Genomic DNA, 15,423 nt, shown 5'->3' with positions numbered 1-15,423 from the left:
AGGCCACCTACCTGATTCACAATATCCTGAATGAACTAAAAATTAAATCAAAAGACCCTTTTAAGAATATACCTGTTTGTCACTAAATAAACAAAATCTCAATCTGATTAAACAATTTTTTACTTTTTATCCATATGTTTTGGTATCATTTAAAGGCAGTCTCTTAAATAAGGCTTCCATCACCATTTTAAGATTTTCTAGTTCACTATTCCAGACACCAAACATGGAAGTAACTGCCCATCTCCTCTCAATAAGGACTCATTCCCTTGGGCCAATGACCAATTAAACAAGTACAGCTGGACAAACCAAAGCACAGCACAAATATTCACTCCAAAAACCTACCTTTTTCTACTTCACGACTCTATACAATGATAATGTTGTGTTGTCTATTTGGTTAACTTTTTAAGAGATGATAGAAAGAGTGCCCTCTTCTTTCTCCCATTATATCTGAAGTCTGAGTCACTCAGTCGTGTCTGACTCTTTGTGACCCCATGGACTATAGCCCACCAGGCTCCTCTGTCCATGGGGATTCTCCAGGTAAGAATACTGGAGTGGGTAGCCAATTCCTTCTCCAGGGAATCTTCCCAACCCAAAGATTGAACTCAGGTCTCCTGCATTGCAGGCAGATTTTTTTACTATCTGAGATACCAGGGAAGCCCATATATCTGAAACTGGATACAAATTCAATCCAACAATCCATTCACTGGGTGACTGGTGGTGATGGTTTAGTCACTAAGTTGTGTCCAACTCTTACAACCCCATGGACGTAGCCCACCAGGCTCTTCTGTCCCTAGGAATTCCCAGGCACGAATATTGGAGTGGGTTGCCATTTCCTTCTCTAAGGAATCTTCCCAACCCAGATCTCCAGTGTTGCAGGCAATCTGCATTGCAGGCAAATTCTTTACCAACTGAGCCACCAGAGAAGCCCCACTGGGTGACTACTATGTACTTAATGAAAAGAGTAGGGTAGGTGCTATCAAGAGAGTATACCATTAGTGGAGGAGAGTTTCTAGAATATCACATTAGTCCTTTTCCTAAAGTGCTCAGCTTCTAGTACAGGATCAGCACACTTTTCCTGTCAAGGGTCAGACAGTATACAATTTCCACTCTGTGGGTGATAATAGTCTATCACAACTCGAGTCTAATGTTGTAGTGCTACTGTAGCCAATATGTAAATAAGTGGACATAACTAATTTCCAATAAAGCTTTACTCATGGACATTGAAATTTGAATTTCAGGTAATTTTCACATGACATAAAATATTATTTTTACTTTTTTCAACTTTTAAAAAATGTGAAAACCTTCTTAGCTCATTTGCTGTGTTCAGTTGCTCAACCATGTCTGACTCTTTGTGATCCCGTGGACTGCAACACACTAGGCTTCCCTGTCCTTCACCATCCCCCAGAGTTTACTCAAACTCATGTCCATTGAGTCGGTGATGCCATCCAACCATCTCATCCTCTGTCATCCACTTCTCTACCTGCCCTCAATCCTTCCCAGCGTCAATATCTTTTCTAATGAGTCAGCTCATAGCATCAGGTGGCCGAAGTATTAAAGCTTCAGCTTCACCATCAGCCCTTCCAATGAATATTCAGGGTTGATTTCCTTTCTGATTGACTGCTTTGATTTTCTTGCTGTCCAAGGGACTCTCAGTCTTCTCAGCACCACGGTTCGAAAGCATCAGTTCTTCAGCACTCAGCCTTTTTTACTGTGCAGCTCTCACATCCATACATAACTACTGTGAAAACCATATCTTTGACTATAGGGACTTTTGTAGGCAAAGTAATGTCTCTGCTTTTTAATACGCTGTATAGATTTGCCATTGCTTCTCTTCCAAGGAGCAAGTGCCTTTTAATTTCATGGCTGCAGTCACCATCTGCAGTGATTTTGCAGCCCAAGAAAATAGTCTATGAGTCTTAGCTCATAGGCCATACAAAACTCAGCAGCAGGCTAAATTTCATAGTTTGCTCATCCCTGATCTAGAGTAATAAATTTTAGCCCTGACTGCACCTTAGAATCACCTGGAAACCTTTTTAAAAGAATACTAATACAAAAGCCCCACTCAAAAATGATGTATGGCAAAACCAATACAATATTGTAAAGTAAAAATAATAATAATAATAAAAGTGTAATTGTAAGCAAAAATAAAAATAAAATGAACTACAAAAAAAAAAATGCTATCTGGAATGAAAATTTTAACTTTAAAAGCTCCCCAGATGGTTCTAATGTTCAGCCAAAGTCAGAACTACTGATCTGGAAGGAGACAGATATAATATAAGATTCAGAGGTACAAATAGGTACAAATAAGTTTAGAGGTCAGTGACTCAGGTTCAGTTTGTCACTTCAAGATTTCAGGGACCCAGTCTCCTTCAATCTTGCTATGCTACTGCCATTGTCTAGATCTTAATGTTCAAAGTGATGGTGTCAGTTCTGACCATTAAGTTCTCATTCCAGCCAGACAGAAGGCAGAGTAGGAAGGAGATGAGCTTGTTTTCTATCAATAAGAAAAACATCTCAGGCGCTGCACATACCCTTTTCTCTTTCATTCCATTTGTCAGAACCTAAGTGCACTCCATCACTCCCAGATGGAATAAACAGGGGCAGAAAAACATAGGTTTTTATTTCTGGATAGAATTTCCTCAGTTAAAAATCACAAACTACATTGCTATAGGAAAAGAGAAGGTAGAATATCAAGAAGTAGCACATAATGTCTTCCTCAGGAAGTTAAAATTCTATCTAGGTTAGGCTGTGAGTAATTGATGAGGAAATGAGCAGATGAGACTTCCAGGGAAGTTTCGGAATATGCATGGAGAATGTTAATCTGTCTGGATGGTTTTCTCACTACTGGTAATTCAGGAAATTTCAAGTATTCCTGTGCCAACTGTAAATGGAAACTGTTAATCCCAAAATAGCAATCTCACTTTCAAGGAACAGGAAAAGAAAGGGAAAACAGAGTCAAGGCAAAAATTATTCCTTCTTGAATTGAAATGTATATTCTTTGTTTTTGTTTTTGCTTCTTAGCAAAGAACAAAATGATATTAATAAATATGTGAGGTACTTTTCCTAGACTTTTTCTTCAGGGCTAAGTTTAATGTTAACTAGTAGTCTTTGGAAAAAAGCATTTCTTTGACTCTCCAGATCCTAGTTTAGAGAACTACTTTTAACAAGTCCTAAACATTGAGAACAGAAACCAAGGACCAAGCTGGTAGTATTTCAGGTGATTCATTTTTTAAGGTAATAGCAGCCAAAAATGGGAGCAATTGGTGGCCACTGGGATCCAGTTTTGAGCAAATAAGTCACCATGTGTGAGAAAGAGCTGGGGTGGAAAATTCGAGGACAAGTACACAAATGCTGTTATCAGTTAAATTATAAGCCCACAATATATGTATGGTCCTGACCACAGAAAGAATTCTATTTATCATAAGACAGGTAGAAAATTCAACATAAAAAACAGCATTTTTTTTATTACTTCTCAGTAGTTTTGGAATGATACAAAGAGTAGGGGAGAAATCTGGCATGTGGACCAAGTGAATAACATCAGCTCTGATGAGACAAACTGATATCAGGAGCCTAATATTTGCTGAAGGACATATAACTGTTGTGATATTTATTGGCAGAAAAATAAGCAAATCATAATCTAAATCTAGTCATAAAAAACTTCAGTCTTATTCAAATGTCAAGCCACATAGAACTCCCATATTCTTTCTTTAGAATTCTAGAGAGGTGTGTCTCATAATTACTCTTCTTTTCTAGAAAAGTCTATGTTATTCTGGACTGTTAATGCCATCCTCTCTCGATGTGCATTTTCTTAATCTTGGTGTACAGAGAACTGATGGAGCATCCATACAGGAACTAAACACTACATTTCCCTTCGCTGATAATCCAAGGCCCCCACTTCATCCCACATAGAAATCTTAGCTACCACTAACTTCCCAAGTGATCTAGCACAAAGGGAAAATTTTATGTAGTTGCAAGTCATTAATTTGTGATGGGAATTGCTAAAGGCCCATCAGAAATCTGAACAGAAAAAGAAAAGAAGAATTGGGGATATAGGAGAGAAGTAGTATAAAGACTTAACCTTTGACTATCACAGGAAATAAAATAAGTTGAAAAACACTTGTTAGGCAGGAACACCAAAGGTACAAAAGTAAAATTTTTCAGTTGCAAAACCATGGCATTTCAAGAAGTAAGGAGGACATAGCCCATAATAGGACATTTACCTGAGAGCCTGCTATGTCTTCCTCTTCTGCTTCCTCCTCTAGGTTTCTTCCTCAAGGGAAATAATGTGCAGAAATCACAGCAGCATCTTCAGAATATGCCTTTAAAGGCTTCAGCACAGACCCTTACCTGCTACCACCATGGCCCCAGGCAGAAGGGCCTGGAAATTCAGGAACGTCTACCCTTCCCTGTCTCGGGAGAGATTCAGGAAAGATGACTCCTACATGAAGAACAAACTTTGAACTTCTCCTTTTCTGTCTTTGAGGACCCTCCCTTCCCACAGATGTCCCAAATTTTGCTACACAATGACTAATGTGGGCTGCACCACTCTGCCTCTACCAAACCCATGCAGAACAGACCCTGTTATCTACCCTAGGACCAAAGGCTAAACCCGACCCTCATAAATATGCTCGGGAGCGCAGATACTTAACCCTGGCCTCAGAATCATCTAGAGCTCTTAATTAAAACAACATTCATGTTCCCACCAAGTCCAATACACAAATCTATGGGAGAGGACACAAAGTTCTTCAAAGTCCACATATGATCTTAATTGAAAGTGCAGGCTTGGAGCCACTTATCTAAACCCTGCTTTTCAAGCTTTAATGTGCATAAAAATCACTTGGAAGGATGTTAACTAGACTTATTATGGTGATCATTTTTCAATATGTACATATATTGAATCATTATGTTGTACACATGAAACTCTGGTAGCTCAGTTGGTAAAGAATCTGCCTGCAGTGCAGGAGATCTGGGTTCGAGTCCTGAGTTGGGAAGATTCCCTGGAGAAGGAAATGGCAACCCATTCCAGTATTCTTGCCTGGAAAATCCCATGGACAGAGGAGCCTGGTGGGCTATAGTCTATGGGGTCACGAGTCGGACATGACTTAGCGACTAAACTACCACCACCACACATGAAACTAATATAATGGTGTGTGTCAATTATATCTCAGTTTTAAAAACCACTTGGAAATCAAACAAAAGTAAATAAAGACACAGAGAGAAAAACTGGTCAGGATAATAGTCCTGGACTAGGTCAGGATAATAGTCTGGGCTAGGACTAGCCCAGAATGTGACCTGGAACCTTTGAAAAATGTGACTCTTCTAGGAAGGAAAAACCAATCAAAATAATACTTAGATCATAGTCCATAATTTTTCTTGCTTAAGGTCTAGGTTACATTTGAAGGACAGAAGCTAATCCTTTAATATAATAGTCTGATAGTTCCTTTAAATGCCAACAGTGGCACTCAATTTACCGCTTTACCTTCTAATTCAGGACTCAGAGCTCTAACAGGATAACAGACCTAGGGAATGGCTTTCCTTTCTAGTGTTTAAAATTCTTTTAGTAGTTCAACACATTAATAAAGCCTAATACTGTCTTAATGGCCTAGATTTTCAACCCTGATATTCTAATGGAAAATTAAGAAGTCATACAGTATTTATGAATAAAAATATATAATGACAAAATACTATGTTCCTTTGAAACTTTCTTTTGACAGCTTTACTTAAATATAGTTGACATATGACATTAATGTCACTTGAAGGTATATAACAAGTTGATTTGATATATATTGCAAAATGGTTACTACTATACACTCATATATTATAAAATGATTATCACAATACACTTATACATTATTTCAGATGTTTCATTGTTAGGGTATAGAAACACAACTGATTTTGTATCCAACAACTTTACTGACTCAATTAGTTCTAACAGTTTTTTGGTAGAGTCTATAGGACTTTCTGTATATAAGATCATCCATGTACAAATCACAATTTTCCTTCTTCCTTTCTAATTTGAATGCCTTTTATTTCTTTCTCTTACCTGATTGCTCTGGCTAGGATTTCTAGAACTATGTCAAATAGGAGTAGTGAGAGTGGGTACCCTTATCTTGTTCATGACCTTTCAACCTTACATCTTTGATTATCATGCTGACCATGGATTTGTCATGTATCACCTTCATTATGTTGAGGCTTGCTCCCTTAGGTTTTTACAATGTGAAAGGCTATATTTTATCAAATGCTTTTTCTGCCTCAGTTGAGATGATCAGTGATTTTTATCTGTCATTCTATTAATATGGTATATCAAATTTATTGATTTGTGTATATTGAACTACTTCAATTCCAGGGATACATCTCGATTATGGTGTATGATCCTTTTAACATGTATTAATAGTTACATTCAGTCTGCTATCATTTTGCTGAGGATTTTTGTACCATATTCCTTACGGATTTTATTGCAGTGTCCTAATCTGGTTTTGATATTAGGGTAATACTGGCCTTGTAAAATGAGTTTGAGCTTCCCTGGTGGCTCAGTGGTAAAGAATCCACCTGCCAATGCAGAAGACTTCAGCTCGATTCCTGGGTCGAAATATCTACTGGAGAAGGAAATGACAACCAACTCCAGTATTCTTACTTGGGAGAACACAAAACAGAGGCGCCTGGCAGGCTACAATCCATGGGGTTGCAGAGTCAGACATGACTTAGCAACTAAACAACAACAAAATGAATTTAGAAGTGTTCCTTTCTCTTCTATTTTCTAGATGATTTTGAGAAGGATTAACATTAATTCCTTAAATGTTTGGTAGAATTCATTGGAGAAACAATCTAGCCCTGGGTTTTTCTCTTTGGGGAGGTTTCTGATTATTGGTTGAAACTCCTAACTCGTTGTTGGTCCATTCAGATTTTCTGTTTCTTCATGATTAAGTCTTGGAAGGTTGTATGTTTCTAAAAATTTATCTATCTCTTCTAGGTTAGTCAACTTTTTGGTGCATAATGGTTCATAACAGTCTCATGATCTTTGTATTTCTGTAGTATCAGTTGCAAAGTTTTCTCTTTAATTTCTGGTTTTGACTCTTCTCTGTTTTTCTCAGTCTAGCTAAATTTTCTTGATCTTGTTTAAAGTTTCAAGAAACCTTGATCTTTGCTTCACATTATTTCTGCTCTGATTTTGTTGTTTTCTTGCTTCTGGTAACTTTGGGGCTTTCCCAATGGCTCAGTGGGTAAAGAATCCGACTGCAATGCAAGGTGAAGGAGAAGAAGGTTTGATCCCTGGGTCATGAAGATCCCCTGGAGAAGGGCATGGCAACCCACTCCAGTATTCTTGCCTGGAGAATCCCATGGACAGAGGAACCTGGAGGGCTCTAGTCCACAGGGTCGCAAACAGTTGGATGCAACTGAAGTGACTAAACACACACACACACACACACACACACACTATTATTATATCATTGTCTATTTCTCCCTTCAGATCTATCAGTATTTACTTAATGTATTTAGATGCTCTGATGTTGGGTACATATGTATTTAAAGTTTTTATGTCTTCTTAATGAATTGACCCCTTTTATCATTACATATATTATTATGTTATGATCTTCTTTGTCTCTTATTATTCAATACTATTTTTAGCTTAAAATCTTTTTATCTAAGTATAGGCACTCCAGTTTGAGTGTTATTATTTTTGTCACATTTGCCAATACAATTCAAGAAAAATGATATCTCATTTTACTTTGCTTTTTTTTTTTTACTATTAGTGAGTATATAAGAAAGATCTTTTAAATAATTAACTGCAGTCACTCATATGAAGAATTTTATTAGAATGCTAAAACATGACTTACATTCTTTGACAAGGTTATAATTTAATATGGATGCCAAAGTTATTTCAACAATCACTAGGAACTAATACTATTTAAATGCCAAGTTACCTGAAATTTCATAGGAGTATTCTATTTCACAAGATTTTTCTTAGGAATGAAAGCAGTTACACAATGAACAAAATGAAAACTGTTTTTTCTTTTTTCTCCTTCTCAGGAAAGACATATTTCTACCATCATATCAGCTTTAAAGTCAATAATATTGACTATGACAGCAAGTTTGCAAAACCATATTCACAAGAATATACGGACCTAAATAATAAGATAATATCTTTGGTAAGTTGAAATTCTTTTCTTAGCATTGTTTTTTTTTTAAATGCTATTCTCCTTTAAATGCCTGAATCCTAGCAGTCACCTTCCAAGTTGAAAATGATTTATAATTTTATATTATTTCTTGCCACTACCTTATTTCTAGATGAAGATAGTCAGCCCTTTCAGAAAATCAGTTAGAAAACATGCATGGGAGGAAAAATGTAAGAGAGACATATTTTGAGAACACCTAATAAACACCTGCCTTGTGATAGACACTCAAAGAAGGTTTTTAATGTATTAAAAATTAAATGAATGAAACTTATTCTATATCCAAGATACCTGATGAAGGCCATGTTGTTTCTGCTTCTAATTTAAACAGTTATTCAAGGAAGAGAAATGGTCAGTGTAGAAAAGGACATACAACCCCAAATAAAGATCTTCTTGTTAAACCTCAGTGTATGTAAACATTAATGTCTATTTAAGAGTATGTTTTGTTTTGTGTGCCGTGCTGTGCTTAGTCTCTCAGTCGTGTCTGACTCTTGCGACCCCATAGACTGTAGCCTGCCAGGCTCCTCTGTCCTTGTGATTCTCAAGGCAAGAATACTGGAGTGGGTTGCCATTTCCTTCTCCAATATTTTGTTATAAGTTAAACCCAATGAAGAGTCTTGACTGCCCCTTTAATATTAGCTTCCTTTATCATAGATGGCACTTTAACTCAAATAATTTTATAAACCAAACCAAATTCTGCAAGAGTAGTGGTGGCATCATTCATCTCCCATTTTCCTGAGCAGATTCTTGACAACACATTTTCAGACCTAACTCTCTCTGACAAAAGCTTGTAGCTTTTCTAAGGAATTTCAGTACCTCCCAGTTTCTAATAAATCCAAAGACTTTAAGAGTCTTGGTATACTTTTACCATTATACTAAGAGTTAGTATATTAAAAAACGAAAGAAAATTCCTGCTTTTAGTTTAGCTTTATGATAAAGAAGGAAATGACATGGAAGTAATCAATATAACTCACTGATTAATAAATAGGCTTTGGACTCCGAGTCCTTGTTCAATTCTAAGTTTAACCATTTACTAGCTGTATGACTTAAGACAAGTTATTTCATCTCCCCACACCTCAGTTTCTTCAACTAACAATGAGGTGGCAAACACAGATACAATACCATGGGAATGTTCTTGGCATGATATAAGGTTAAATAGGTCATAATCTTAGCAGAAGTTCTATTAATCTGTAAGCCCTTAGAATTAGAGTAAGGGCTAAAGTGAGTACCATTAATAGATAATAAGTTATAAGTATATAACAAAGCTAATATATAACTTTAAAATAACTCCAAATAGGCCTATACTAAGAAATTCACCTTTTATGCTATAAATTCAAATCAAGATATTCAAATAAACTAACCTATGTTTACTTCACAAATGAATATTCCAAAACTATCAGTCTGATCTATTATTATATCATCTTGGTTAATCAAACGTTAAGATGTCCTGACATCTTGTTTCAGGCTTCTTTTGCAGCCCTCATTCCCAGTTTCTAACTACCTGTATTAAGACAATCACCAAATATTTCTCATACTTTTTTCATTTACATGGGTCAGGATGCCTGCTTTTACATGCCTTTCTCTCTATTTTCATTTAGTCCAGTGTTCTTTGTATTATAAGTATTACCATATACACAACATCCACAAGTACAACACTAGTGATAACCAAATGGAGATAGAATGTACCAAATGGAATTCTGAACATTCGTCAAACTGAGCTATTAGTCACAATTACAACGTACACAGCCTGTTTTTATTCTGATTTCCATTAAATAATTCTTATGATGATTCACTCTAAGAGAAGAAAAGGAATAAAGAGAGATGTTGCTTTACTATGAATGACAGTCTTTAATTTTTTACTACTGGGAATAATGTTCCTTCATACAGAACATTTTCATGTTTTAGATATATGGTTTTCCAGTGGGAAACGTAAGAAATATCTGTAATTTCTTATTTTTTGTAGCTCCCCAGCAGATATGATGCCCAACTATAGTGAAAATAAATTCTAAAATTTAGGAGTGAGGCAGTACCTTAACAACAAAAATTAGCTTTACTAATTGTCAGTACTGGTCTAAGCACTTTACGTATTAACTTATTTGATTCTCCTGGCATTCTCATTTTCTGTATGAAGAAACTGAGGCACAAAGAGGTTAATTTACCTAAAGTTATACTGCAATACCTGCATCTTCTTTATGATGTATTGCCCTATAATTAATGAGCATGTGAACATTATAAAATTTCAAGCACACTTCAGATTACATCACCTTTCATATGACCAGTCATATATTCCAAAATGTTTAAGCAACTCCCATGTAGTTTTCACATATAAATGCAGTGGATTATAGATGACCAAAATGATACCTGGTATGTATAAGGTATCTAAGAGGATCCATAAGAAACAGATCAGCCAAACTTATACATCAAACCACTTACCAGAGTATCCAAGAACAGAAAGCATCTTTGATCATTATATAACAATAGCATTTGTCAAATAACAAATATTCGGCTGAGCTAACCTAAACCTGGAATGAGCATATACACCTTTATGCTTATGACTCTTCTTGCAATCTACCAAATGATAGATTATCTATGGAATTCATTATCTATGGAAGTATGTGATTTTTAAAAGGTAACAAAGTGAAGGATAATATTCAAGATTCCTGTTCCATCTAATACAGATTAGAAATGTCTCAGGTTGAGTAAAAATTAGGTTAGTGTTCATTCAGTTTCATGCCCCTCAAAACTTATTAGAAAACTAAGGTCATGGCATCTGTCCCACCACTTCATGGCAGATAGATGGGGAAACAGTGGCTGACTTTATTTTTAGAGACTCCAAAATCACTGTAGATGGTGACTGCAGTATAAGCTATTGAGAAAAGTGCTAATCTGATACATTAAATGAAAATCATTGTGCATTAAGTTGCTAACATGAAGGAACTGAGAAGATCCAAGGTTTATCAAAAATGCAACCAGTATTTCAGAGACATTATTCATATTTCAAATGGTATGAAGAAAACTTACAAAACTTACTGATGGACTAGCTTTCTTTTGTACGATTGGAACATAAGGAAAGAAGAAATAAATACTAGATGCTCAGGGCAGGGTGTCTGCAGACATGGTTGCAGGGGCAGGGGGTGATAATGCCCACTAACATGTTAGTGAGAAACTAAGTGAGTTTCTGAAACTTGACATTTGGTTTCAGGTCACATACCTAACAACCCTTTTCCTACAGGGTGTGCCAAGAGTCTGAGCCTCTTAAAAATAGGATTTGTATGACTGTTACTGGGGAAGCTCTCATAAATCCACCTTACAGCTTCTTGGAACACCCCAAGCCTAAAGTTACTATTCACTCGAAGGATGGTTCTACATCATCCATCTATACACACCTTATTAAACAAATATTATACGCTAAGGCTGGGTGTCTGAGTTCATTCTGAAGCAATTTTTTAAAGGATCCTTTCAGTTCAGTTCAGTTCAGTTCAGTCGCTCGGTCGTGTCCGACTCTTTGCGACCCCATGAATTGCAGCACGCCAGGCCTCCCTGTTCATCACCAACTCCCAGAGTTCACTCAAACTCACGTCCATTGAGTCGGTGATGCCATCCAGCCATCTCATCCTCTGTCGTCCTCTCTCCTCCTGCCCCCAATCCCTCCCAGCATCAGTCTTTTCCAATGAGTCAACTCTTCGCATGAGGTGGCCAAAGTACTGGAGTTTCAGCTTTAGCATCAGTCCTTCCAAAGAACACCCAGGATTGATCTCCTTTAGGATGGACTGGTTGGATCTCCTTGCAGTCCAAGGGACTCTCAAGAGTCTTCTCCAACACCACAGTTCAAAAGCATCAATTCTTCGGCACTCAGCTTTCTTCACAGTCCAACTTTCACATCCATACATGACTACTGGAAAAATTAGTAGGCATCATTTCTGATCTTGAGTCTAGTCCCTTTCCATGGTTTTAATTCATGGTATTCCCATTCTCAGACTCACCTAGCCACCATATCTTAAGGTCAATTTTGACCCCTCCTTCTCCATTATCTAACCATTCACCAAATGTTATTACTTATTCCTTCAAAGTGTTTCTAGCCTAACTTCCAAAGCAAAATTGCTGAATAATAGTGAGAATTTATCCCTTTCTCTCCTCAAATTTCACTAAAATGACAGAAAACAAATAAAAACAATGTGTCTTATAATGACAGACATGTTGCCACCAAAAGAGTGAGGAGTTTTTGGAAGATAAAAATTAGAGATTTGCAAAGAGCAAAATCTCAGCATCACAGTTGCTGACAAATAACTCCCTGGAGATGAAAATACTGGCCTCCAAGAAAGTGAGTTTTCCAACAAAAACTTGGAATCACCTTGAGATCAGAGAAATCAAAGGCTATGAAAGAAAGTCACAGTGAATAACTAATTAATTAATCAATTTAAAGTATTACATATTTCTACAGGAAATAATATATTGTAAATTAATTAAAGGACTGAATCAAATATTCTACTAGAAGTCTATTCCAATGCAAATAGAAAAAGTAAAGGAAGTAATATATGTACATCAAAAAGAATGAAGGAAACAGTCATTATTTACTGATAATGTTGTTGTTAAGACACTAAGTCATGTCCAACTTTTCTGAGACGCCATGGAATATAGCCCACCAGCCTCCTCTATCCATGAGTTTTCCTAGGCAAGAATACTGGAGTGGGTTGCCATTTCTTTCTCCAGGGGATCTTCCTGACCTAGGGATTGAACCCATGTTTCCTGCCTTAGCAAGCAGATCCTTTACCATTAAGCCACCAGGGAAGCCTACTGATAGTATTCTGTATACTTAAAATACTCAAAAGACTTAGTTGAAAAATTATTAGAATCAACTGTTGAGTTTTGTAAGGTGGCCAATTACCAGACCAACATTTAAAAAGTAATATTTTTCTTAATTACCAAAAGTAACAAAATATAAACATTATTTTTAAACTCCACTTAATAGCAACAAAATCTATATGATATACATGAATGAAACTAACACAAATTATAAACAATCTATATGAATAAAAATATGAAATCTTGCTAAACAATATAAAAGAATAAATATGGGGAAAAAACATGTAACTTTATTTTAATTATGTTCAGTACAATCCTTTAGTTTATGATAAAGATGTTATTTCAAATTCAGTATTGTTAGGACAATCAGCTAGCCATCTGGAAAATATAGGAAGTAATATTGCTTGCATTTCTGGCATAATCAATCTATTATATAAGTAGTTAGCTTGGGCAAGATTCTGTTTACTTATTTGAAGAACAGGACTAATTAAGATTAAGGTGGTTTATAGATTTAAATTCCATGAATCTGTAGATTAATTGCTATCAATTCTAGGATGCTATTATCTAACCACTCCAACTCAAAATGTTGTCTCCCATCTCTGAATATCTACAGAAATCACAATCTGTGGTATGAATTCTGTCACTGTCTTTACTTTGCAGCTACAAGTATGCACCCTGTACAATTGCCCCAAGTTTTCCCTCATATTCAAATAATATTTGGGGAAATAGGAGAATAAAAAGTCAGGGGGAAGGGGGTTAGGGAGGAGCGAGAGAAGAAAAGTGATGAAATAGCTCAGGTAGATCAGCAGAAATATTTCTGCAGCCTAGGAGAGCTAACAACAGGTGCATTATTCTGAGCGTATAAGTAGTTGCATTATTCCCTCTTTTCATAGGATTTTCTTTTGTGCCTCATTTAGTAAAGAATCCGCCGGCAATGCAGGAGACCTAGGTTCCATCCTTGGGTTGGGAAGATCCCCTGGAGAAAGGAAAGGCTACCCACTCCAGTATTCTGGCCTGGAGAATTCCATGGACTGTATAGTCCATGGGGTAGCAAAGAGTCAGACACAACTGAGCGACTTTCACTTTCTTTTCTACAGGAAACAAGATACTGCTCTTCCAGAGTGCAGTATAGTATTTCATGGTCTGTTCTTCAGTGATATCAGTAGCTAGCTCACACACTGTCATCTAAAAAGGTTGCTCTTGACTCTGTTCTCCAGCAACAGTTTCCTGCTCCCCTTCTCAGTAATATTTTGTTGAAAAAATTAGATTTCTGTGCTGGTTCCACCTCCTTGTCACCTGTTCTCAATTTAACCCTGTCCAATTAGAATTTCTTTCTCTCTACCCCATTCAGTTATTCTTATAGAGGTCACCAAAGACCTCACTGTTGCCAAATCTGATGATCACTTCTTACTTGAGCTTAACACCATTATTATCTTCTTCCTTCTTCCTTTTCTCTTTTTTGGTGTCTAAGACACTTCCGTCTTCATTTTTCCTTCTTCCTTCTGCCTTTCCCAGCTGCCTTGGGTGGTTCCTTATCATCTGTAGGGCTTCCCAGGTGGCGCTAGTTGTAAAGAGTAAAAGTGGGTATCTGCCAATGTAGGAGATCTAAGAGATGTGGGTTCAATCCCTGGGTTGGGAAGATCCCCTGGAGGAGGGCTTGGCAACCCATTACAGTATTCTTGCCTGGAGAATCTCATGGACAGAGGAGTCTGGTGGGCTACAGTCCATAGGGTGGCAAAGAACTGGACATAACTGAAGGGACTCTCCATGCATGCACACTATCATCTGTAGATCTCTAAATATAGGTGATCCCTCTGCATTTTCCAGACAATCCTCACCTCCTCCCTTCTCTTTCTTACCTCTTCCTTTCATCTTCTCCTTTCTTCTCTATCTGTACTCCCTCTAACTTCCTCATCCAAATTTTAAAAGCCAACAACATTGATGACTCCAAAAAGGGAACTCTAGATCTTTACCCCAAGACCTGTTTCTCCTCCTGCCTTACACTTCTCAGTAAATAACACCAAAATTAACCCACCTGCTCAACCTAAACACTTAACAAAGAAACACTTTTCTCAATCAACAAATTAGTACATTCTATTGACTCCATCACCAAAATGTAACTTTATCTATTTTTCTCCTTAATCGCAGCCCCTATTATTTTTCTTGCCTAAACCCCTACACTTGCCTCCTAACTGGCTGCTTTGCTTTCACCTAATCTCCCTACAATCTATTGTTCACACAGGAGCTAAAGGGATCCTTTAAAAATGAAAATCAAATCACATCACTTACCAGCTTTAAAACCCTCCAAAGATGTCCAATTTCATTCATATTTATATAAAGATGTAAACATAAAAAATAAACTTAAAATTAAAACTTATGTAAGTGAAAGGATAGGGTAAAACACATAAATGGATTTTTTTTTAAAGTTCAATCCTCCTTTTGCTTTTTT

At 36.7% G+C, this 15,423-nt stretch overlaps 1 protein-coding gene across 1 annotated transcript in view; it reads left to right on the top strand.

The window, feature by feature from the left end:
* Nucleotides 1-15,423, top strand: part of LOC100140490 (transmembrane protease serine 11C) — a 62,670-nt gene that overhangs the window by 5,956 nt on the left and 41,291 nt on the right. The window contains exon 2 of the mRNA XM_015471661.2: nt 8,029-8,147. Within this exon, the coding sequence (XP_015327147.2) occupies nt 8,029-8,147 (119 nt within the window). The remainder of the gene's footprint in view (nt 1-8,028; nt 8,148-15,423) is intronic.

Source organism: Bos taurus, chromosome 6 (assembly GCF_002263795.3).
Source record: "Bos taurus isolate L1 Dominette 01449 registration number 42190680 breed Hereford chromosome 6, ARS-UCD2.0, whole genome shotgun sequence".
Lineage (NCBI taxonomy): Eukaryota > Metazoa > Chordata > Mammalia > Artiodactyla > Bovidae > Bos > Bos taurus.
Note: the sequence above shows the minus strand (reverse complement) of the source record. Positions and strands in the feature narration are given on the sequence as shown.